Source organism: Panthera onca, chromosome B1 (genome assembly GCF_046562875.1).
Source record: "Panthera onca isolate mPanOnc1 chromosome B1, mPanOnc1 haplotype 2, whole genome shotgun sequence".
NCBI classification, from domain to species: domain Eukaryota; kingdom Metazoa; phylum Chordata; class Mammalia; order Carnivora; family Felidae; genus Panthera; species Panthera onca.
In genome coordinates, this window is record NC_138342.1 from 135,874,994 (window position 1) to 135,901,523 (window position 26,530).

Consider the following 26,530-nt stretch of genomic DNA (forward strand, 5'->3'; position numbering starts at 1 on the left):
ACAGGAGGTGGAAAAGGAATTTATCAGTGGAAGAGAGAATGCTTTATGTTAATTTGAAAGCTAATTATTTCATAGATATAATTTTCTAGCTGTTGCACTAATTTGTTCTAGAGTTTATTATTCCTAAGGGACTTTGCAATGAGTCTATTTTAGATGGCTTAATTGCCTGGAGCTTCCAGAGAATTGGCCGTATTTTGGGGTGGGGTGGGGGGAGAGGTGACTGACTTTCTTGGATAAAATTATTATTTGCCACATGTCATTGTGGCCAAAGTTATTTGTCTTGGCTTCGTGTTGTATATATACAATGCAGTCATCTGTGAGTGTAGCAACTCAGATAGGACAGTGAGTACTTTTAAACACGTGCATGTAAAACACATCACGTTTGTCTAAAGCTATACAGTTTTGAGGGATTTTCACATGCTCACGTGTAATATTTTTAACATCCTTCTAAGACAGGTAGAATAAGAATCACCATCACCCATTTATTTCCAGCTGGGGAAACTGAGGCTTAGAGAGCTGAGTTTCTTTCGTCTGAGTCACGTGGCTAGTGAGTGACGGTGCCAGAACTAGATATAGCTCTTTCCTTCCAGTCCCGGGTTCCTTTCCCTAGTATGACACCCTCTCAGCAGAGACACTGCTGACGGTGACTGCTCATCTGGTTGCTGGCATCTCCTGAGTTCCTAGTACTCAGCCTTGTCATGAGGAACTGACTCAGAGAAATGAGAGTCTGCTGATTCAGAGCCCAATATCTTTTTCCCAGCCTCTCATTTCCCAGCTTTCTCTTCTCATAAGTTGATTTCTATCCACTCCCAAGCAACTTTTTTTTAGTATCTGTGGCTACTAGAGTGGTGGCAGTGGAAGTTGTGACGTAGACTGCCATGTCTCCACAGGCAAGGGTCAAGAGGGAATCAGAAGTACTACATGCTCCAGATAAAACTTCTCCTTCTCCAGCTTTCATGTCACCAGTGGTGAGTGAAGAGAGGGCCTTGTACTCTGATACTTCTACTAAGACCCTCTCCTCCTCGTAACCCCACAACCCTGATAGCCCTGTTATACCACCACCACATCTGCCTTGAGACCGTTAGCACACGAATTCCATTTTTCTGTGTATCATCAGCATCCTGAACAGGGCCTGGCACATCAAATATTCGAAAGGATAAATAAATGGTGTCCTAAGTCTTTAGATAGCATATATTAAAGGCAAGTTCATAAATTATTCTGCAGTGCCAATGAGATACCTTTTTTTTTAAGTTTATTTACTTATTGAGAGAGAGAGAGAGAGAGAGAGAGAGAGAGAGAGAGGATCCCAAGCAGGCTCTGCACTGTCAGCACAGAGGCTGATGCGGGGCTCGAACCCATGAACTGTGAGATCATGACCTGCGCCATAATCAAGAGTTGGATGCTTAAACAACTGAGCCACCCAGGTGCCCCAAGATATCTTTATAAATTTTAGAGGAGTGTCATATGCTTTTTATTTTGTTTAATCCCATTTGGTGTTTTATTTACAGCACAGATTAATGAATAACTTGTAGTTACAAAATTATCTCCAGGGCTATAATAGTTATAATAATAGTTATTGTTTGCGTAATGCCACTTACAGTAATTTGATTGCATGATTTATTCTTCTGTGGGATAAATAGTTGTATCTCCATGTTATAAATGTAAAATTATAAATGCTTAAAAAATTTTTTTTAATGTTGTAAATGTAAGAGAGAGGGAGATAAAGGCCTTTTTGCAATGAAACCTTCTCCAGAAAGACTGAGAGACCAGTTTTGTGTGGGACACAGGTTAGTTTACCTGAATGGAACAAGGTATGTAAAAAGGTGCAGAACGGGGGCACCTGCCTGGCTCATTCAGTGGAGCAGGGGGCACTTGGCTGGCTCTTGATCTCTGGGTTGTGATTTCAAACCCCATGTTGGATGCAGAGATTACTTAAAAATTAAAAAAAAAAAAATTAAAAAGAAGGTACAGAACAATGAGAGGGCTTATTGCAGGGGGGTTTAACGCTCAGCCAGGGTAACTAAACCTGTAGTTGTGGCTTGGGTGTGTGAGCTGCTGTATTTCAGTACTAACATCGTTTTAGGGCTTGGACTTGGAGTAATCCAAGCTAAGTCTGTTCCAAAGCATCAACAGAAAAGTTTCCTTATGTTATAGCTGTACATCCAAATGGAAGGGAGATGGAGATAGTGGAGAATTCTCCACTAGGTATTTTTTCCAAGCATGCTTCTCATGAATTATACAATTTGGTAAGAATAGTGACAGTTTTGATGGGGAGATTGGGAACACTGAAAACTGGCAAAAATGCAAAGCCGTTTTTGGTCAAATGAGTAGAGCAAGCAAGCAAATGTGTTGAATAGGAATTTCTGCAACAGCTCTTCAAGGTAACTTTTTTTTTTTTCAAATTGAATTCATGTTTAATAATTACAGGTACCATGCGCCCCACCCCTTCCCCCTGCCCAGGGAGCAGCAGGGGTGGTGCAGGGGCTGGGGCATATGCCCCTAACAGGGAGGACAGCAGTCTCATGAGTGATGTGCAGAAAATAAAAAAGGATCCTAGGGGCAGGCAGTGGTGCCCCCCAAAAGACACACCAAATTTCAAGATTTTATATATATCGCAGAGCCCCAGGGGGAGGAGAGGAGACATCAGGCAGCATCCTGGAGAGGGGCTGCAGGCAGCCCCACGCCATCCTGCCTCTTCAGCCATTTTATTAGCTCAGACACAAGGCACTACAGGCACCCATTGCTGCCACCACACCCCCTGCAGTCCCGGCCACTGGCCGGGTCATCCGAGTGTCCATGGGACTCCAAGTCCCCAGCCCCACCTGCCCTCAGTTGTGGTCAGACTCCTCCTCTTCTTTACTTTGTAACTGGGTGCCCTGATCACATGCTTTGCTGAGAATCAGAGACCTGTGAATGATTTCAGAGATGATGACCCCAGCCCAGTGGCTCACTTTCCAACTTCTTGAGCAGATCTGGACTGCTGATACTTATGCTAAGGTCCAAATGCTAGTGACAGCCCAGCTTGACATCAGAGTTAAACTTTAAAAGTTGTGTAATATTTTCTTGCTAAGGTTTCTAACTTTAGGAAGTCTTAAAAGTAATTGTGTGGTTATTAATTTCAGTGAAACATGGCATGAGTTGTAAAAATCATGCATAAGGAAAAGAGATTATAGATTGAAGTCTGATATCCACCCTTAAAAAAAAAGTGATTAAGGTTTTTATCTAAATTGCTGGTTAACTAGCTGATTCCAAAAAGGGTGAGTCATTTTACTGAGACAAAAAGGCAAGTAAGCCCCTTCTGGTGGGTGGAGAGTTACACAGCAGAGCCTTACAACCTTGAATTAGCAGGCCTGGTGCCTTTTTTTTTTTTTTTTTCCCCCATGTGAAAGTTTAGAAATGAAATCAGTACAGCCACAGTTTTATTGTAACTCTCATCCTCAGAACCACTGTTTCATTTATTAGGTTGGGAATCTCCAGGAGTCTCATCTTTCTTTTCCTTATTTATGTTGTCAGCATGCTGGTACTTGGTTAGATAGCCTTTTGAATAGCACTTTTTCCAAAAAAAAAAAAAGTATAATATGTGTAGCTTAAAAATCCTGTCATTGTTATGTATATTGTATTGCTGCTAAGTACTAAACTAAGTCTCCAAATAAAGGGAAATTGGGAGTTTTGTTTTTAGTTAGATATTGAAAAAGAGTATATGCTATATACTTTTTTTTTTTTTTTTTTTTTTGCTAACTTATATGAATCTTAATGATAGCAATTACGTTGAAGGACAAATTGTGTTGAGTAGAATTGCACTCTTACAGGGTGAATGCTTTGCTTTTCCTTTCAGCTGTCTAAAAATGTTTTGACTCTGACAATTTCCTTACAATAAAGCCTGCAGAATTGTTATAAAGAAATCAAATGATCATTACTGGTTTGGCAGGAAGAATTTAAAAAGTAAAGTAGCTTCACCCATTGTTTGTAAATAATACATACCCTACAAATGGAAAGTAGAGAAAAATAAAAGGAGAAACAGTCTTGCTATTCAAAGACATTCTGATATTTCTTTCTGGTTCTTTTTTTTTTTTAGGTTTGGGTTTTTAAAAGCACTCTTGTTATCAGAAGTACATATACAATTTTGTATCTTGTTCTTTTTATTTAACTTTGTAATGTAAGAATTTTTCTGTGCTTCACAGATTTCTTGAAGACACGCCACTTACTCACTCTTTCATTTGCTGAGACCCTTTTCTCTGCTGGGTGACAGATGCTTTGTTCCTCAAAATATGGGTATATGGGAGTGGGAAATAATCTGCATTATAATTAGGTACTGCAAGATCATCCTGAATTTTCATGTAACTTTTATCTAAAGCTGAATGCTAAATTGTCTCCCAGGTAGCTCCTCTTTTTAAGTCAGAGAAGTAATATGGATTGATTTTATTGTACACTTGAGCTAACTTTGTCAGGCTTAAAAAATCCCTCTGCTTTGGAGTCTGCCCCTCAGCCGAAGGGCTGAACTGGGCAGGGTCAAGAGAGGAGGGCAGAGCAGGCATCCTGTGGGATGGCTGGTGTGCTTGGCTCCTGTACAGGGATTGTTTACCAGAGAGCAGGGCAGGGTTCATGGCAAGGTGTCTGACAAGAGACTTAGTCACCCACAGTGCACATGACTGGGGCCTTGTCCTCACAGAGGACTGAATTCGTGAGAATCTAAACATCGTAAGTGGCATGAGGTTCAAGATGTAGGAGAAAGAATTTGACTTAATTTATCAGTCAGTGATACCCAACTGCCTCCTCCATACCCTCTTCCTAAATCAGTCCTCAGAGGGTCAGGTGTAGATGTGCACCTCCCGGCAGAATACTGTGAGGATGAGTGGTGTGGCTCACTCGTTAGCAGGGATGCCTGGACTTCACATCCTGGCTCTGGCTCTGCCTCTGGCAAGCTACATACTTTGGACCAGTTCCTTAACCTTTCTGTGCTCCATTCTCTCTGTTAAAAGAAGATAGTAGAGCCACCAACTTCCTGTGATCAAATTGAAACACTGTTAGAACAATGCCTGGCATTGTTAATAAGCACGTAATAAACCTAGCTGGTTATTATGTACCTTGTGTGACCCAGTTTGTACATTTTGCCAAATTTCCTGAGTGCTGAGCTTGTCAGTTAAGTTTACATGGCATTATGGCAGGTGTGTTCTTTTCTGATTGCACACTAAACTAGTCTTGTGAGGATGGGCCACTGCTTAGGTATTGTGAGCTGTTCATGATCACACATATGTGAAACAGCCAAATATTGACCGACTAGGTGTTGATCCTGGATCTGTTTCTAAAGCCCATTCTCTAAAAGCACACTGCTTCAAGAAAGGTTCCTCATCCCCTTACCTTATCCATTTGTGCTGGCCTAGCGTGAGTGCTTTTTCTTTAAAAAAAAAAAAAAAATAATAATAATAATAAACTTCAAATTGAACTATAAGATACAGACAGAAAAGTGTACATATTCTTGTATATGTATATTCTTGCTATAAATTCACAGCACCAGCACCCAGATAAGAAACCCAGTAGTTTGCCAGCATCTCGTAACCTTTTTGTGCTTCCTTCGGGATTGTGCTTTGAAAGCTACTGGTAAAAAGGCTTGTGATCCGTTGTTCGTGGATATGGAAAAGGTTTCATGGAAGAGAGGGAATTACCCCAAGAAAAGGATGGTTAGTTGTAGTGGCTCTGGATCAGGAACCCCACACCTTCCCCTTTGTTTGTTGTTCCTTTTTTCTCATTAAGGTAATGTGAATAGGCAAAGAAAGATTTTTTATAGAAAGAATTATAGATAATAATTAGACTGGACTTTTTGGGGCCTATGTTAGGCCTTCATTTTTACTCTCTTTAAACCCATCTCTCTCAATTGTGGCTTTTGAGTTAATTTTTCATTACATACAGTGATCACTGCTTTTATCACCTGAAGAGTGTGAAGTCAAGGGAATGCAGAAATGCTTGAAACATTCCTGACTTTAATTGTCCCAACTCTAAATCAGGCATGGGAATGGATTTTTTCCTCAGATGCCAAATCTTTAGAGTTGCAGTGGGTTTCCAGAACATTGCATTGGAAGGATTTGCAGAGGAGTCTGGGGACAACAGGAAACAGTGTTCTGGTTGATTAGCGATTTTGGCTAATGGCAAAAGAGATTTGGACTAGTGTTTTCAGTACCAGTACCAGATATTTGCCTTGTATGATCTGAGTGATACTTAATGCCATTTCTTGACTTATAAACTTAGCACTATTCTCTAGGACCACTTAGTACTGGCTGTGAGAATGGAAGCAATGCACATATAGGTTAAAAAGTGGAGCTAGGGGTGCCTGGCTGGCTCCATCGGTAGAGCATGTGACTCTTGATCTCGGGGCCGTGAGTCTGAGCCCCACACTGAGGGATTGAGTTTACTTAAAAAAAAAAAAAAAAAAAAAAAATTGAACCAGTAGTCTTCCTTCCTTACACATATCACATGACCTCAGAGTACTTCCACACTTCCCTCATCCTCCCTCTAACATCTGATCAAGTTCATGTGAATTATGACAGTATCTGTGGTGTCAGCAGCAGTTCCAGTCAATGTATTGAACTGCAGGTGGAGTGTGGGAGTCCAGGCAGTGACTGCAGATACTTTTCTAAATGTGGAAACATGGCTGAACCTTGTGAAGGAAATAGAGAACTTTACCATGGGTAGCATTACAAATAGGTAGTAAATTTTGTATGTATATTACTTAGTATTTAAGAGCAGGATATCCAGGTGCTAATGAATAACAGTATGGGTACCTATATTAGAGTATGATTCCATTTTGGGAAAGAGAAGATTGAGAAAAAAAAGATCAGACTGAGGTACAGAACAGAATTTGGGGCACTGAAGATCTAAAGATACCTTTCTCTTAGCTACTGTGTGAGCTGCTCTGATTATTGTCAAAAACTGACCTCTGTGCTTTGGAGCCAAAATGTAGACAGAGTTTGGGAGAAAGAGGAATGATAGCTTTCTTGCTTTGACAGGCAAAGGAGGCAAAGGAGACTGGCCTTCAAAAACTGCAAGCCCTCCGATAGGAAGGGGTTGGGGGGGTTTTATAGGGAAATACAGGATCTAACTGGTTTTGGGAGGAACCGTACAAGCTCCTAGCCTTCTTTGTCATGTCTTTAGGGTGGTACTGGGTTTCTGAAACAAAAGGGTAAGAAGGGCGGAGGGGAGGTTTGCGGAAGAGAAGGGAAAGGTTATTGTAAAAATCGAGCTTTGCTGAAGCATTAGAGCAGCCATTTTGATTTTTGTTCAACTGTATGCTTTTAAGCAGTTTCCTAATGTCTCAGAAGAATGGTTGTGATGATACAATTATTACTTGTTTTTCCATTTACTGAAGAAGTTTTAAAACTCCCATTTAAATATAAGGAAATTTGGAGTCTTATAGAGGCATCTCTTTTAAGTACAATGGTTGTGGCTTTGATGTACATCTGTATTATGTTTTATCAGATTTTGAACTGTGGAATTAAGGATTATTAAGGGGAGGGACGGAGAAAATGGCTTTTTCACTTTTTAAAAGTTTTGAAGTTCTTTTTGTTAAGATACCACATGAGTCTGATTGGAGTGAATATGGAATATTAAAGCTTCTAAAGGAACTTCTGCCGTAATAAATGGAAGAGTGTGTGTTGAGTTTGTGTGTTTAATCACAAGCATCCTCTTGGTCAGAAAATGTGCATCAGACTGTTAAAGGAGCACTGACACTGCTTGTTGCAGGCAGATTCATATCAAAGTGTTAATGTAAATATTCAGTGGTATTGAACCTATCAAAAAGTGATCTGTTGAGTATCTACCAAGTATAAGACCTATATGACGTGCAAAGATGAATGCCAAGACCCAGATTTTTTATACTCAAAATATTTATGATCTAGTTAGGCTCATGAGATATGTACACCGCTCTGTTGCCAGGCAGTTACATGTTAAGGGTTAAAGGTGTGGTTTAAAAAAATTGTAGGGTAATTCAAGGGAGAAAAAGATCTTCCAGCCTAGAAGTCATCATAAGGCAGATGAAATTTTTACCAAGAAAGTGTTTCTCAAATGTGTGGTTCCCAGGCAGGCAGCAACAGCCTCCTAGGAACTTGTTAGAAATGTACATTCTCAGGCTCCACCTCAGAACTGCTGAATCAGAAACCCTGCGGGGTGGGCCCAGCAATCCGTTTAAAAGCATCCAAGTTTGAGCCCCACTCAGACAAGGAAGTGTTGGATCAAGGGTATGCTGACTGAAGTTAGGGAGGAACAGTGACTGGTGTATAGTGTTTGGTTTAAGGCGGCTGGCTGAATGGAAGGAACATGAAGAAGAAGGGGTTTAGTTAGAGTTTCTTGAGCCGTGTGGTTTAGCTTCTATTTAAGGGAATTCTTTCCCAATGCACTTTGATCCTTATTTCATCCAATTATCCTTTGTAATTATATTGTCATGTTCATCTCTTATTATTCTGATCGTTGAAAATGTTTGCATCATGGAGATAAGGGATAGAATTTGTATTTTGTAAGAGAATTTAAGGCTTTGGAAAATGTAAAATATCAGAATGATTGGACAGCTTTGTGGCTAGCTATGAGGTTAAATATTTGTTCAGAATACATGTTTAAAAAAAGGGTTTCATGTCCTTTCATCAGGTCCTAGATAAACATCTTTTAGAGACTTTAGTTTTAAAACTTAAATTCAGTTTTACATGTAAAAAATGGGGTATGTTCCCCCAGCATTTCTTCTACATATTTTAGAAAATTCAGTTATTTTGGCATTTTTAAAGATCCTACCCCTTCAACATTGAACGTGTTAAAAAATAAAATTCATCTGAGTAAATGTGAAGATCTAATTGGCTTTATCAAATGATTCATGAATCCGGCAATATCCCATCTAGAAAACAGAGGGGTGTTCTGAGGAGTTGTACAAAATGGAAAGTTTTTATGGGAAGGAAAGTGGAGCAATAAAGGTATGTGCAAAAAAAAGAAAGAAAGAAAGGAAAGGGCAGGGGTCTCGTCTTCCTTTGTAGGAAGGGAATGGAGGGACCCAGCTGATAGATTTCCTCATTGGTGCTTATCTGAAAATTTCTGATTGGCAGGTGAAGACATTTCTGGGGGAGGTTGAACCTGCAGTTAACTTAGTTATGAAGCTCTGGTTTGATGACTTGGTCTGGCTGGAGTAACACCATGTGAGGCCTGTGGTTTTCTTTTTGGCAAACTATACTTTCATTTCTCCTGTGATTTTAGAGGAGGTGGACCCTTGGTGTTGGAGACATTGATTCGGGGCCTCACTTGGGCCACTTGGGAAGTGGAAATGATAACCTTCCTTTCAGCCTTTGCTCATCCAGCTGCCTGGTGCCTAAAATGGAAGGGTTACAGTGCTTGCATAAGTGGGCTTCTGATTCTCTGTTTAAAAAGAGAAAGTGATTTTAAAGACAGTTCAGGGGAAAAAAGAAGAACCCATGATCACATGGTGGCCACACAGTTAAGCTTTAAGGTCAAAATGTGTTCCCGTTACTGGAAAAATGGATTCATTCTCTCCTAATCTGGTTTTACCTTGGCACTATCAATTTATCACGTGCAGAGAAGTCTAGTCATTGTTGTAGGTGTGTTGCAATCTTTACTTCTAAAGGGAGGATGTATTTAAGATCTTTTTTGGGTTTGTTATAAAGGAACTTTAGGGTCACATATATAATAATGTCATAAGGTAATTGTGGCCTCTACCACGATATCATTAGATTTTTCTCACGCTTATGGAGTGAAATATTTGGCTGCCATGTATAAAGATACATTTAAAACCTCCTGAAACTTGGGGCACCCCGGTGGCTCAGTTGTTTAAGCATATGACTCTTGATTTCAGCTCAGGTCACGATCTTATGGTTCGTGAGTTCGAGCCTTACATCCAGCTCTGCGCTGACAGTGCAGGGCCTGCTTGAGATTCTTTCTCTTTCTGCCCCTCCTCTTTGTGTGCTTTCTCTCTCAAAGTAAATAAGCAAACTTAAAAAATAAAATAAAATAAAACCTCCTGAAACTGAAGACCTGCCAAAGGTTCATCAGATTTTAGGGATCTATTAATATTTTCTTCAGCCTAATTTCGAGGATAAGAAAGAGGAAAAGGAGTTGAGACAATCCCTTATAGTTTTCAAGATCTGACCTGTGTTTTGGGGACCAGTGCTTTTTATTTCTTCTAAAAGAAAAATTATTTTTTCCATGAACTCACAGTACTATGGAAAAATTATATTAATTCCATAGCATTATTTCATTTTACAAATGAAGTATGTTAGTGTCAGAAGTCAAAACTGAACTACTTTTGTCCTTGTGTTCTGGTATTTCAGGGCTTTCTTGGCTTGAATATACCCAGGAATTAGGAATTCAGTGCAAGAGTTGTGAGGATTTATGGCTTCTCACTTATTACTTTTCTTACATATGTGTGTGTTTCTGTAATTTTTCATATACACACACATCTGTATATTTGGTATTAAAGAAAGGATGTGTCCCTACTCTCCCTCCCCCACATCACCTCCTGTACATCAAGCCCTACCTTTGTTGTGCGTAACCATCTCCCTCACTTGCTATGGGTAGAGTTTTGCAAGGTTGCAGAGTAAGACCTGTCAGCTGATGCTTGCTCACATGAGAGCCATTAAGAGGGTGGTGTGGCCAATGTCAGAACAACCTTGCAGCTGAAGGCAAGTCACTGCATTTGCCCAGAGCCATATGAATGGGTCTTGTGACCAATTAATTGACTACTACATAATCTCCAACAGGGGAGCACAGATGGAGTGAGTCAGCCCAAGCTGCTCAACCTGTTGAGTGTTTTGTCTTTTGCTGACCCAGAGTACAAGCTTAGGAACGAAAGTAGGAAGTGGGATTTGGACTTGCCTGTTTTAATGGTCCTGCTGAGAGCATATTTTATAGCATTGGATACATCTGACTTCCTAATACTTTGGCAGGCTAATTTACGTAACAAATGAATGTTCCTTTTTTTTAAACTTTTGAAAGAGGAAATTAGTAGGCTGCTGCCAAGTAGCTTGCCTCACCTACTGTATAGGGAGTACAGGGATTACTTAGGACGGCTGGTCAGTGTGGAGTATCCCTCAAACAGCAAAGGATCTTCAGCATTTGTGTCCACGTCCATGTTGATAGTCAGGATAAACCGGAAGAAAGTTCATACACTCAGGACATGTGTGGCGGCACTACGAAGACAGCAAACCGGCCAGGGGCCCGGCAGGATTCAGCCAGATGTGTGTGTGGTGCTGGTTCTGGTGCTGCGAGGACTTACAAGACGCTTTTACGCACAAAGACTCGAAAACGTGCCAGGGTAGGAAGGGGCACTGATCGCTTGGAACTCAGCAACAGGTTTGAAACTTCAGTTCTGTTTTAAAATCTCAGAGAAATGTTATTTAATTCACTGCGTACCAAGCGGGATGAAATTCTGTTGATCCAAAACTTGTTTGTTAAGAATACTTTTGTTTTAGTAGGACGTGGGGCCATTGATGGGTGTGCAGAAACAAGTCCTTTCCGGTACAAAAAAGGTGCAGGCATGGTTCTTATTATTTTTTTGACTGTTTCAATTCTACTACCCATCTGCTTTCTTAACTTTTCCTTACTTATCCTGGAGCCAACTCACAAGAAATGGTTACGTCCTTGTCCTGTGTTGAAGTTTGAACAATACTATTCACAGAGGTCATCAGGAAAACGAGTTGCGGTCCTGAGGGTCCACCACAGTTGGTAGATGGGGCACAGGACTGGAAGTTATCTCTTAGTCTGAATGGTAGGTGGAGGCAGGATGGTGGGAAAGAGCCCAGCTTCTTCTGGCAAATTATTTTCATGAGAAGGACTGGAGTTATGCCGGAACTAATTTTAAGAGTGGAGCTTACTTAAAGAGAGTAACATTATACTTGCTGTATTCTTTTAGGTTCATTATGTCATCCATTTTGGGAGAATTTATTAATTTAATTAGTAATAGCTCTTAATTGAAACATATTTATAAAGAATTTTATTGCATATCAACCAAAAGGAAAAATGCAGTGAGAATCTGATGTAGATAACTACTAAAGAGAGTCAAAGTTAAAAGTTAAGCTCTGATTCTCATGATTAGTGTAAAAGTAAGTTTCTAAATTCACTTACATATTTTTTTCCTTATAAGAAGTTTTCTTAAAATTATGTTTTATAAACTTTTTTCATTAATATGGTTCTTGGTTGGTTGAAAATAATCAGGATATACTTTCTGTCATATAAAAATCATTGTCTTTCTTTAGTAGAAACTTAATAAAATGGTATATAATCTACTCCAGTATAAACCCAGTAAGGAGAGTTAGGGAGAAGTGTGGAAATCATTTTATAGGGGCTGGGTCACATGCTATCCACTCAATTAAAGGGAGATATTTATAGAGGGAGCAGTAATGAATGATGTGGTACATTAGAAAAATACATTTGAGCGTTCAGATAAGAATTTCACTTTTGTACCTTTTTTTAGTTAATTTTTTTTTTTTTTTTTTTACAATTTATTTATTTTTGGGAGACAGAATGAGACAGAGCATAAGCAGGAGAGGGGGAGAGAGAGAAAGAGACAGAATCCAAAGCAGGCTCTAGGCTCTGATCAGCACAGAGCCCGACATGGGGCTTGAACCCATGAACTGTGAGATCATGACCTGAGCCCAAGTCGGATGCTCCACTGACCGAGCCACCCGGCACCCCTGTTTTTATCTGTTTCTTATCAAGATAGAACAGCTGAGTGATACAAAAGAGTAATGGATTGGCACTCAGTTGATCTGGATCCTGATTCTGATCCTGATCCTGATCCCCACCTCTGCAGCCCAGGAAGAGCCTTTAACCATGTGAGAGTCTCCTGGCTTTTCTGTGTCTCACTTTTCAACTCTAAGCTATGAAGTTGGTTTAGATTATTTTAAAAAATCCTTTCCTTCTCTGAAATTCTAAGATGTAGCATCAGGACCTTTTGTATTCTCTATATTTATTCATATGATTCTAGATTCCCCAAATACATATTAGGGGTGAGGGGGATAAGAAAATAATATGCAGGGCCACATAAAGTTTTTTTAAAAACTTCAAAACATTTTGGTATGAGCTTCTGCTTCTCAGTTTCAGTGAACTTAATATTCTTCAGTGAATTTTAATCATTTTTATTTAAACAACACGTTAACAAAAATTTTTCATATCCGTTATTGCCTTTTCTTATTTTAACTTCCTTTAGAGTTATTTCTTTGGTGCTGAGACTTTTTTTTCCTCTTGTTTAGAATTTTGCGCAGTGATGACGTATACTTGTCAATTAATTGGAATTCATCTCTAGTCAGACCAGTTGTCTTGGTAGACCTCATCTACTTTGTCTCCCCCTTCCTACCATCTTGAAAACGTGATCGTTATTTGCAGCGTTGTGCTTGGTTTCCTGTATTTCTCTAGGACTTGAGCCAGTCTCAAGGGTAGAGTGAATTATTGACAGGAGCTTGCACTGTAGGGATCTGGCTCGAGAGTGCTCACGAGTTATCTGTTTGTCCAAGTCAGGTGGCAGTCAGTTAAGTATGACTTCCAACTCCCTCTTTGCTCTTGGGTATCTTAAATCAATAATTTTAGGTGGTCTTAGCTGAGTGCACTGATAAGTAGGTCCCCCCCCCCATCTTTCCTCATGATTTTCCAGTTACTCAAAGGTGAAGAGAAAGACTCCACACATGTAGAGGAGTCATGTTAGATACCTAACAGTGGCCACAGTGTAAAACTGCCACAGTTCAGTGCAGAAGGAAACGTTTTTCTTTCTTTAATTTTTTTTTTTTTTCTTTTTAACGTTTGTTTATTTTTGAGAGAGAGAGAGAGTGAGTGTGCGAGTGAGCGCTGGGGAGGGGCAGAGAGAGAGGGAGACACAGAATCTGAAGCGGGCTCCAGGCTCTGAGCGGTCAGCACAGAGCCCAGCGTGAGGCTGGAACTGATGAACTGCGAGATCATGACCTGAGCCGAGATCATGACCTGAGCCGAAGTCGGAGGCTTTACTGACTGAGCCATCCAGGTGCCCCTGCTTTTCTTTCTAATTATGGTCCATGTGGAATCAGACTTTTCAGGGTGGAAGTGTATCCTCTGTATCTTCGCTTCCATTCTCCTTAATCCCTAGAACGAAAGATATTGGAGGTTCATTTATTTCACAGAATCAGCAAAAACCTACAGAGTTTGATGAAACATTTTAAGTGGTTTGTCAGTAAAAAAAAAAAAAATCCTCTCTAAAACTTCACGTCTAGTAACTGTTATGAGGCTGGACATAGGGTGCAGTCTTCAATAATCACTTCCTTCTTTTTTCTTAAAATATCAACCACAACAAAGCTGCTAATAACTTGATTTTGCAAACTTTAGTAGCAAATTAGATAAGTCCAGAAGGCTGTTTTTGTGAGAAATCCGGGAGTATTTGCCAAGCTTATCAGTGAATCATTGTTTCTCTGATAGCAGGAGAGAATTTGACATAACATTTTCTTAAAAAGTATACGCTACCCACACCAAAGAGGAACTGAAACAGAGCACTTCAGAATCAATTGAGCTTTAAGTTTCATATCTTGGAGTTTGGATTCAGCAGAGACTCTCTGTACTGCTTTAGAATCACCAGGATAGATAGGGCCAAAGAATTAATGAGTGTATGTATTAGACTTGTCTACGATCTGGATGAACGAATTCATTACAAAAAAGAAAGAGGCTTAGGTTGCTTGTGGTAGTTACTCAACAAGAAAAGAAGTATAGAAACCAGGGTTTATTTTCTTTCCCCTAGTTAACTGCTTCACAGAGATAGGCTGACCATGATTTTACTACCAGTCTTTATTTATAGCAGTTAGGACTACTGACAAGGAAATATAAAAATAGTCGCAGATTTAGAGAGATATGCTAAGGCAACAGACCAAAGAATTCTGTTCTGAAGATTTTAGCAAAAAGGACTAATGCAGGTTGCAGGGTTAGGGAGAGTGTTTTTCATTGTCTTCTTCACTTAGCTGTGAAAACTCTTCTGCTTTGATACTATGTAGAAAATGTAGCTGTCCAACAGGTTGAATGAAGTGGGTAGAGGAAAAAAAAAAAAACAAACCCTAGTCAGCTGATGGTCTTGTGCTTTGTGACAAGCTTCACCGAGAGGTTGAAATTGCTGGGTGTGACTCTTTCAGATGCGTTGAGTATTGCTGTCACAAGTTCTTCTGCCCTTTCTGCATTCCTTCCCTTTTCACTGATTTTATGTGCCATGAAGAATTTTCTTTGACTAGCTAAGAGTTTATTTCCACTGGTTGATGGTTGGGATTTAGAGATATAATTTGAGAATATGTGAATGAATGAAAGCATGCAGTGGTAACTTAATGTTGCTGCAAAGTCCCGTCTAATTTAGGTTTAAAAACATTCAACTTGACCCTCTGAGGCCACGCCTCCTCTTGAGAATGAATCAGAGCAGCCTTGGTATAGAGGGGTTTTGAAGGGAGTGTGAACTTGCTTCATGTAGACTGACGACTGACATAAATTTTGTCTGGGTCTTATTCTGATAAGTGTTAGTTACCATAACTAGTTATGTCCAGAAGACTGTGTTTCAGACAGAGGACAAGGATACTCCAACTCTGGGGTCTGCAGCCCAAGTCATTGGGCAGCTTCTGAAGCCTTTATCCCTCAAGTTCCTGCTCAGCTGTACAGTGAACTGGAATACTCGGCTGCATGGGTCCATGATTCCTGGTTCTTCTGTTAGGACTCCTGTTGTGAGTCAGGCTGTGGCTTAGCCTTATCCTTTTATTGTTATAGTAACAAAAGCTGAATAACTGCTGAATAATGATGCAGCAAGCCCTGGTGGGAATTGGTGAGAACAGTAATCTGTGACCCATCTAAGATTATAATGAAACTCCCCATCAAAATTCACCAAAGAAAGAGAATCTAGCCTTTGGGCTCTAGAAACACCAAGATCCCTGGCAATTCTCTTCCCCTTCTGTGGGATCCCAAATTTATATGGATTGTTGGGTATCAGGTGTATATCCATCCATTAGAGGTTTATCTTGAAGGGTTTAATCCTTATTAGTTTAGAAAGGTTTAAAAAAAATACTCTCAGGTCTTTATAGAACAGATGTGAATTAAAATGCTATCTTTTTTTTCAAAGTTTTTTTTCAATGTTTATTTTTGAGAGACAGAGTGTGAGCGAGGGAGGGGCAGAGAGAGACAGAGACCCAGAATCTGAAGCAGGCTCCAGGCTCTGAGCTGTCAGCACAGAGCCCAATGCAGGGCTCAAACCCAGGAGCTGTGAGATCATGACCTGAACTGAAGTCGGAGCTTAACCTGTTGACCACCCAGGCGCCCCCTCTTTTTTTTCTTGATTTGCCCTTTCCTTTCACTTGCACGCCTCACCCTGCCCAAAGGCAAAAAACAAACAGTTTAGTAACACTAAGCTAGTTGTTTCACTTACTGATTTTTAAAAACTCTGATTCTAGTGGCACCTGGCTCAGTCGGTTAAGTGTCTGACTTTGGCTCAGGTCATGATCTCACGGTTCGTGAGTTCGAGCCCCATGTAGGTCTTGCTGTTGTCAGTGCAGAGCCTGCCTCATATCCTTTCTTCCCCCTTCCCCCACGCCCCCCCCCCCCATCTGTTCAGTCTGTTAAACATTTAAACATAAAATTAAGTTAAAAATCTGACTCATGTCATGAGAGAACCTAGAACATGTGAGAACCTAGACCATAGTACCAGATACAGTGGAAGCATCTTTGATCTGGGGATCTTCTCTATCCCGATCTCATGATCTGTGTTTCTATTTTCTCTTCTACAAAAAAATAATAGAAGTGGTAGATTAGGTCAGTGATCATCAAATACGTGAACTGTTTTTTTAAAAATGTAGCTTCATGAGGTTCGTTTCAGATCCACTTGAGCAAGTTTCTAGAAGTGGAGCCTGTGAGGCTTTATTGACTAAAAACAAACAAACAAAACAATTGAAAGAGTTTCTGGGGTGATTCTAATGATGTGTCAAGTCATCAGATGGGTGGTGTCTGAGGTCCCTTCCAGTCCTAACATTCTGAGTATCTGTCAGTGACTGACGGGTAACAAAACTGTTAGAGAAATGTGAAGACCTTGGGTAATCAGTGGAGCCAAAACGGTCTCAGTGGTCATCTTTGCCATGTGAGGGAGCAAGCCGTACGGATATTTGAGGAAGTGTATTCTCAACAGAGGAACTAGTAAGGACAGAGATCCTAAGGCAAGACCATGTGTGCCGTGCACTCTAAAAAGAAAAATGTTGCCAAGGGACAAAAATCATTTGGATTCAGAAAGTGAATTGTCCTTCAAGGGAATGTGAACGGACCCAAGGTGGACTGGTAGATAGGGCCAGCAGCTGCACATCGTGATATGAGAGGCAGGTGGGGGTTGTCTGCTGCCTAATCTCTCCCCCATCGGCCCTTGCTTGATAACAGCAGTTCCTATGATCAGAACCTCATTTCTTTGTGTTTAAGCATTGTTCTCTCATGGCAGTCGGTGATACCTTAATGTGAGCTATTATGAGAACTTGTTCCTCTGTCAGGAAGAACAAGACCACATGAAAGGATTGGGCTCATTCTATAGAGCAGAGAATGTAGGACTGACCTTCTCCTTTCCAGCTGAGTGGACAGGCTGAGGGGAGACAGCTTGTAACTCAGCCGAACAGGGGCAGAGACTTTTGATGGCCATATCCAAAGCTCAAATAATATGTCCTTGGTTTTTATCTTCACAGGGAATTCTCTAGCTGACTATAACACACCAAAATGCTCTTCAGAGAATAATTCTATCACAAAACTGTAAAACTAGTGCTCATTACTGAAAGTTCCTGTATTTTAAAAGTTCCCTTGACAATTTAAGAAGTTTTTTTTTTCCTTTTAAATAGACTTTATTTTTTAGAGCAACTTTAGGTTCACATCAAAATTGGCAGAAGGTACAGAGAGTTCCTCTGTTCTTTCTGCCCCCCCTCACGTGCACAGTCTCCCCTACTATCAATATCTTGTATCAGAGTAGTATGTTTGTTGCAGTTGATGAACCTGCACTGACACATCATTATCATTCCAGACCATAGTTTACTATGGTTTATTTAAAAAAAATTTTTTTTTTTTAACGTTTATTTATTTTTGAGACAGAGAGAGAGACAGAGCATGAACGGGGGAGGGGCAGAGAGAGAGGGAGACACAGAATCGGAAGCAGGCTCCAGGCTCTGAGCCATCAGCCCAGAGCCCGACATGGGGCTCGAATTCACGGACCGCGAGATCATGACCTGAGCTGAAGTCGGATGCTTAACCGACTGAGCCACCTAGGCACCCCTACTATGGTTTATTAAGGTTCACTTGTGGTGGTGTGCATCCTATGGGTTTTGACAAATGTATAATGAAATATACCCATCATTATAGTATCATACAGATCAGTTTCACTGCCCTAAAAATCCTCTGTGATCTGCCTATTCATCTTTCCCTAACCCCTGGCAACCACTTATCTTTTTACTCTCTCTATAGTGTTGCTTTTCTAGAATATCATTTGGTTGGAATCATGCAGTAGGTAGCCTTTTTATTTTATTTTATTTTTATTTATTTTTATTTTTTACTTTTAAGTTTTTAAAAAATTTATTTATTTTGAGAGAAGGGGAGAGAGAGAGAGAGAGCGAGAGCAGGCGAGTAGGGGAGGACAGAGAGAAAGAGGGAAAGAGAATCCCAAGCAGGCTCCATGTTAGCGTGGAGCCTGACATGGGGCTTGATCTCATGGACTGTGAGGTCATGACCTGAGCCGAAATTAAGATTCGGTTGCTTAACTGACTGAGCTACCCAGGCGCCCCATATGTAGTCTTTTTAGATTGTCTTCTTTCACTTAGTAATATGCATTAAAGCTTCCTCCATGTATTTTCTTGGCTTGATAGCTCATTTCCCTTTACCACTGAGTAGTTATCTGTTGTCTGGATGTAGCACAGTTTATCTATCCATTCACCTACTGAAGGACATCTCGGTTGTTTCCAAGTTTTGGCAATTAGGAATAAAGCTACTGTAAACATCTCTGTGTGCGTTTTTGTATAGACATAAGTTTTACTCCTTTGGGTGAATATCAAGGAGTATGATTGCTGGATCATAAGGTACGAGTTTGTTTTTTTGTTTTTTTTTTTTAAGAAACAGCCAAACTTCCAAAGTGGTTATACCATTTTGCATTCCCACCAACAGAGAATGACAGTTCATGTTAATCCACATCCTTGTCAGTATTTGGTTTTGCCAGCGTTCTGGCCATTCTAATAGCAGTATAGTGGTATCTCACTGTTGTCTTAATTTGTGTTTCTCTAATGACGTATGACGTAGAGCATCATTGATATGTTTATCTACCATCTCTATATCCTATTTTGGGGGGTGTCTATTCAGGTCTTTGCCCAATTTTTAATTGGGCTGTTCATTTTCTTATTGTTGGGTTTTAGGAGTTCTTTGTATATTTTGGATGACAGACCTCTATCAAATATGTTTTTTTGCAAATATTTTCTCCCAGTCTGTGGCTTGTCTTCTCATTTTCTTGTTACTGTCTCTCATAGTTGAGAAGTTTTTAATTTAATTTTTTTTGTTAGTAGTTTTTCAGGCAGGGGAGACGTTTTTAATTTTAATAAAGTATAGGTTATTGGGCACCTGGGTGGCTCAGTTGGTTAAGCTTCCAGCTCTTGATTTTGGCTCAGGTATCTGTGGTATTTGGCATCAGGCTCTCATGCTTGTAAAATTAAGCCCTGCATCCGGCTCCATGCTGAGCATGGAGCCTGCTTGGGATTCTCTCTCTTGCCCTGCCCCCTCCTCCCTCCCCTACTCTTGCTCATGTGTGAGCCTTCTTTCTCAAAGTAAGTAAATAAAAATTTAAAAAAAAAAAATAAAGTCCAGGTTATCAATTGTTTCTTTCATTACATGTGCTTTGGTTGTCATCACCATGTCCAAGGTCATCTAGATTTTTCTCCTATGTTATCTTCTAGGAATGTTAGAGTTTTGCATTTTACATTTGGGTCTGTGATTCATTTTGAGTTTTTGTGAAGGATTTAAGATCTGTGTCAAGACTCATTGTTCTGCGTGTGGATGTCCATTTGTTCCAGCACCATTTGCTGAAAGGCTGTCATTTCTCCATTGTGTTGCCTATGATTTTTTTGTCAAAGATCAGTTGACTATATTTGTGTGAATCTGTTTTTGGGTTCTCTGTTCTTTTCTGTTGATCTGTTTGTCTGTTCTATTATCAGTACCCTCCTGTATTGGTTACTGTAATTTTGTAGTAAGTCTTCACGTTGGGTATTTTTAGTCTTCCAACTTTGCTCTTGTCCTTCAGTGTTATGTTGGCTCTTCTGGGTCCTTTGCCTCCACAAATAAGCTCTAGAATGAATTTGTTTATATCCATAAAATAATTTGCTGGAAATTTGATTGGGATTGTATTGAATCTGTAGATCAAATTGGGAAGAACTGACATCTTGAGTCTTCCTACCCATGAACATGTAATATCTCTCCATTTATTTGGTTCTTTGATTCCCTTTATCAGAGTTTTATAGTTTTCCTCATATAGATCTTATATATATTTTGTTAAACTTATACCTAAGTATTTCTTTTGTGGGCTAGTGAGCTAATATTAATGGTATGGTGTTTTTAATTTTAAATTCCTCTTGTTAATAGCTGGTATATGAAGTATTTTTAAAATATTTTAACAGTTGTATTTTTCAGAGCAGGACCACATTTATGTCAAGCTAGCTACTTGCCTTTTTTCTTTTTCTTTGTTTAAGTTTATTTTTGAGAGAGACAGAGACAGCATGAGCAGGGGAGGAGTAGAGAGAGAGGGAGAGAGAGAATCCCAGGCAGGCATCCCACCATCACACAGAGCCACATGCATAAACCATGAGATATGACCTGAGCTGAAACCAAGAGTTGGGCACTTAACTGATTGAGCCACCCAGGCACCCTGTCCTTTTTTCTTTTTAAATTCCTCCATCTTTTTCTCTTTGTAGTTACTAAACTTATTTTAAGATCGTTCTTAAATATTTTTTCTGATTACCAAAATGATACAATTTTATTATGGAACATTTGGAAGATGCAAACAAATATAAAAATGAAAATTCAAATTACTCATAATGCTATCACACAAATTTTACTACTGTTAATACTTTTATTTTCTTATAGTCTTTTATTGGTACATAAATATAAGCTGTATTAACTGAATCATATTCAGATATCAAGTTACAGAATCTGCTTTTTTACTCAGTATAATATTTTTCCCATGTTATTAAAATGTTTTCAGGAGCAAGTTTTCATGACTCTGTAGTATGTTCTTAAATGGATGGCTTCAAAACTTAAGGTATGTTCTGCTGGTGGATGTTTGGGTTTCTGGTTTAGAAAGAAACCTATTCTTATTCACATTTCTGACAGTCTTCTTGGCAGATAATTTTCCTTGTAGGAAATTTTCCTTCCCCAATGGAATTTGAAAATTGGGAGATAGAAATTGGTCAGATAGATAGAAACCAAAATATCTACATTTGGAAATGGTTACTATATGTAACAACAAGGAGTTACCTAATAACCTTAGAATTAGACCTGTTCACCCACCTTGTCATAAGCAGCTGAAGACACACATAGGCCTTACCTAATAGGGGTTCACCCCTATAAAACTTGATGTTGAGTAGTTGAAGGTTAGATTAGTTTGTGTGTGCTCTGCAAACAGATAGATAGCAAAGCATAAAGGACAGTTTATCAATCAGAAATCATTCTTCTTCCCCTGGGAAGGAGCATGTAGGGGTGAAGACAGATAGGAATGTTAACACTAATCAGGACTGTGCCTCTACTTGGAAACCTGAATCAAAGGTAAGGAACACCCCCCCCCCCCCCAACTCTAACACCTTTTCTAGGTTAAATCACCTCTTAAAGCATATGAATGTGAGGGTTTTTTCCTTAACATTTTAAAAGCATTTTCTCTATATGCCTTCAGAGATAATTCATTCACTTTGTTCAACAATAAAAATATATATTTGAAATATATTTTTCCCACCTCATTATTCTTCCCCATGCCCTTTAGGTAATCAATTTTATTAGTTTTTTATAAATCCTTTTTTTTTTCCATTAAAAAACCCATTTAGCATTTTCTTCTGCTTCTTTTTTTTTTTCTTTCTTTTTAACTCCAGCATTCTCCCCTTTCTTGATTCCTCCAGCTTGATCTTCTTTGCTGAGTCCTCCTTTTCTCCCCACCCATTAATGTTGGTGTGCTTGAAGGCTTAGTCCTGGACCTCTTCTCTACTCACACTCACTTTCCTTAGTGATCTCATTCAGCCTTTGGCTTGAAGTACCATCTGTTTGCCAACAGCTCCCACATTTATAACTCTAGCCCAGACTTTTCCCCTGCCCTCCAGGTTTGTATATCCAACAACTTGTCCCACCTGCAGCTTTCTCTCTCTTGATGGTCGTAGTTATGACTCCTCTTTTTTTTTTTTTTTTTCCCTTCCTTACACACTGTATCCAATCCATAGCAATTCCAGCTGGCTCTACCCTCAAATACTACCCCAAGTCTGACTACTTCTTGCCACCTCCACTATTACAACCTGGTCTATGCCAATGTCCTCTCTCTTTTTATTTTTCATCATGATAAGTATGCTATTTAATGCCTATTCAATCCATCCCACCACCCACCTCCCCTCTGGTAACCATCAGTTTGTTGTCTATAGTTAGAAGTCTGTTCTTCGTTTGTCTTTCTCCTTTTTTCCTTTGCTTATTTGTGTTTCTTAAATTCCACATATATGTGAGATCATGTGGTATTTGTCTTTCTCTGACTTATTTTGCTCAGCATTATACTTTCTAGCTCTATCCATGTTGTTGCAAATGGCAAGATGTCATTCTTTTTTATGGCCAAATAATATTCCATTGCATGTATATGTGTGTGTGTGTGTATATATGTGTATATATAGTGTGTGTATATAGGTATATATATATATATCATATATATATGTACACACATATATATATGTATGTATACACACACACATATATGTATATATACCCATACATCCTTGGGTGGGGTGTGTGTGTGTATATATATATATGTGTGTGTGTATAATATTATATATATAATATCATACCTTCTTAATCCATTCATCTATCTTGGGCTACTTCCATAGTTTGGCTATTGTAAATAATGCTGTAATAAACATAGGGATGCATGTATCCCTTTGAATTTGTATTTTTGTAATTTTGGTGTAAATCCTCAGTAGTGCAATTCTTTGATCATAGGATAGTTCTCTTTTTAATTTTTTGAGGAACCTTAAAGGGATTGAGGATTTCCCTCAAAGGGAAAAGGATTTTCATTTTATTATGAAATATTTCAACCATAAGGAAAATACAGAACATGGTATAATAACCATATGTGTACCCACAACCAAGTTTTGTTAAATCTTAACATTTTACCACTCTTGCTTCACATATATAATTAAAAACAAAAGATCTAAAACACGAGGGGAACAGATGTTGCTTCCTACATAGTCCTTACTGGGCCTAGTCTTCTACCTTCTTCCTCCTTCCAGAGGTAACCACATTCTGAATATTTGCCTCTGCTATATTTTTAGTTTACTGGTTATAATGTATCCATAAATAATACTGGGTCACATGTATTTAACATTATAGAATGAGTAGCATACTGTACATATTATTTTGAAGAATTGCATGTTTTTTGAAATTTATTCATATTCACGTACCTCTAGTTCGGTAATTCTAAATTCCAGTATAGCATTCACAATTTATGTATCCATTAGTCTATTGATGAACATTTTAATTTTGTTTTTACAAACTATTTTACTGTTATAAACAATGTTGCAGTGAATAGTATTGCCCTTGTCTTTTTCTGCACATCTGTATGGATTTCCATAGGGTATATGCCCCCAAGAGTGGAATTGTTAGGTTTTACGGTATGTGAATCTTTGGCTTTACTAGATATTCTTCAAAGCAGTTGCCTCAGCTTCTTTCCCAACACAGTGCATGAGTCTTCCCACTGCTCATCATCCTTGGGTGGGGTGGCGGTGGGGGGCCTGTACACAAAATGTATCTTGTTTCTTTTAAAACAGCTTTATTGAGATGATTCACATACCACACAATCCTCCCATCTAACGTGTATTTATACTTCAGTGGATTTTAGTGCATTCACTGAATTGTGCATCATCACCAAAATCAACTTCAGAACAGTCCATTACCCCCAGAAGAAACCCCACACAAAATTTAACTGTTATTCCACAATTCCCCAATCTCCCTACCTCCAGCTCTAGTCAGCTGCTAATTTGCTGTCTCTGTAAATTTGCCTATGCTAGACATTTTGTATAAGTGAAATCATATAACATATGATTCTCTGTAGTTGATTTCTTTCACTTACCATGCTTTCAAGGTTCACTCCTGTTCTAGCATGTATTAGTATTTCATCCCTTTTTATTGCCAAACAATACTCCATTGTATGGATGTGCCACATTGTGTTTATCCGATGATGGACATGTGGTTGCTTTCCACATTTTGGCTATCATGAAGAATGCTGTATAAACATTCCTGTACATGTTTTTTTTTTTTAATGTTTATTTATTTTGAGAGAGCACACGTGTGCGCACTTGAGCACCAGAGAGAAAAAGTACAGAAGAGGGGCAGAGAGAGGGGGAGAGAGAGAATCCTAAGCAGTCTCCACACGGTCAGCACAGAGCCCAATGTGGGGCTTGATCTCACGAATGGTGAGATCATGACCTGAACTGAAATCAAGAGATGGACACTTAACTGAGCCACCCAGGCACAACCCCAAACCCCGGACATGTTTTTATGGACTTTTTTTAGATGAAGAAATCCTGGATGCCAGGAACAATAGGCAGAGGTCACAGGTGTCCACCTGGTGCAGGTGGGTGAGAAAGGAGCAGGGAGCCCTTTCTCCAGCTCACTTGGCTGCCATTGCTTGGAGCTTCCCCATCATCCTCACCTTCATGTGACAGGCATGGCAGCAGGAGCACTTCCTAACCACTGCTTCAGCCTTTCCCTGTGAAGACTCATGGCCACTCACCTGCCTTTCCGTGGCCTTAATAAGTGTTCTGGCCTCCAACAGCATCTTATTTCGACTACTGACTCCCAGACTGCTGGTCTCTCTCTCTCTCTAGGACAGCAATCCAGTATTGTCTTTTGGAAGGCTTGTCTTCCCTGCCCAACCAGAGAGCTCATTTTCAGGCAAATTTGTCAACTATCTGGGCCATATAATTTAAAAACCAGTCTTAGAAGGTGCTGGCCAAGCTCCTGGCCTTGTTTTGTCTGCTTCATCCCCATGCCTCTATAACCAGGAGTAGACTATAAAATCTGGAAATCTCTTAGAACCAATTGAAGAAAAAACTACTTCTGATAGACTAATCAGGCTTTTTACCTGGGAGACCAGAGTATTCTTGTGAATTTTGCCTTCAAAGGTCAGAACTATTCTTCCTTTTCCTACATTTTAAAATTCAATTTAGGGGCACCTGGGTGGCTCAGTCGGTTAAGTTTCCAACTTTGGCTTGGGTCATGATCTTGCGGTCCATGAGTTTGAGCCCCACATTGGGCTCTGTGCTGACAACTCGGAGCCTGCAGCCTGATTCGGATTCTGTATCTATCCCTTCCCCGCTCACACTCTGTCTCTGCTCTTTCTCAAAAATAAATAAACATTAAAAAAAATTTTTTTTAGGGGCACCTGGGTGGCTCAGGCGGTTAAGTGTCTGAATTTGGCTCAGGTCATGATCTCGAGGTTCGTAAGTTCGATCCCCACGTCAGGCTCTGTGCTGATAGCTCAGAGCCTGGAGCCTGCTTGGGATTCTGTGTCTCCCTGTCTCTCTGCCCCTCACCCGCTCATGCTGTATCTCTCTTTCTCTCAAAAATAAACATTACAAATTTAAAAACTTTTTAAAATAAAATTCAATTTTTATAAACTAAATTTTTTTAAGTGTTTCTTTTATGCAGAAATCAGCAAAAACAAATCTGTATTCTTCCTTCTTACACAAAAGGTAGCATGTTCTTTTTGCTGTTTGAACTTTCAGTATAATTTGGAGATCTTACAGGCATTACTGTCATACTTGCACACTCTTTACAGTAGCTGCTTGGTATTTTGTTGCGTGAATTTGACATAAATGATATTATTTGCCCCTACCAATGTCTTCTCCAGTTGTTTCCAGTCTTCTGCTCTTAGCAAACATGCTGCAAAGATATATGTATCTATGTACATACATATATATGTATGTGTGTGCGTACATAGATACACATATGTATACATACATAGATATATATGTATGTATGTACATATATATGTACACACACACATACATGTTTATATCTGTTTAGTTCCAGAAATAGAATTGGTGGGTCCAGGGTTAAAAATACTTGTAATTCTGATATCTATGACAGTTTACTCTCCTGCCCCCACCATGTAGTTCTACTTTTTTGTGCCTCTGCTCGTATTAATCGCATAGGGTGTCTAACTTTTGGAATTTTGCCAATCTGATAGGTGTATGAATTTAATTTGCTTTTCTCTAGGAGTAAGATTTAACATCTTTTCATATATTTAAAAATCATCTTAATATTTTTTCTA

At 39.4% G+C, this 26,530-nt stretch overlaps 1 protein-coding gene across 5 annotated transcripts in view; it reads left to right on the top strand.

Annotated features, from left to right (window-relative positions):
• FNIP2 (folliculin interacting protein 2) overlaps positions 1-26,530 on the top strand; it is a 131,971-nt gene that overhangs the window by 26,178 nt on the left and 79,263 nt on the right. Inside the window, exon 1 of one of the 5 annotated variants that reach the window (XM_060653882.3) lies at positions 10,391-11,334. The exons of 2 other annotated variants lie outside the window; for them this stretch is intronic. In XM_060653882.3, coding sequence (XP_060509865.3) covers positions 11,159-11,334 — 176 coding nt within the window. In that variant the 5' untranslated portion in view covers positions 10,391-11,158. Of the gene's footprint in view, positions 1-10,390; positions 11,335-21,230; positions 21,278-26,530 lie in introns of those variants that run through there. 2 more of the 5 variants (XM_060653884.3, XM_060653885.3) reach the window with 2 other exon arrangements.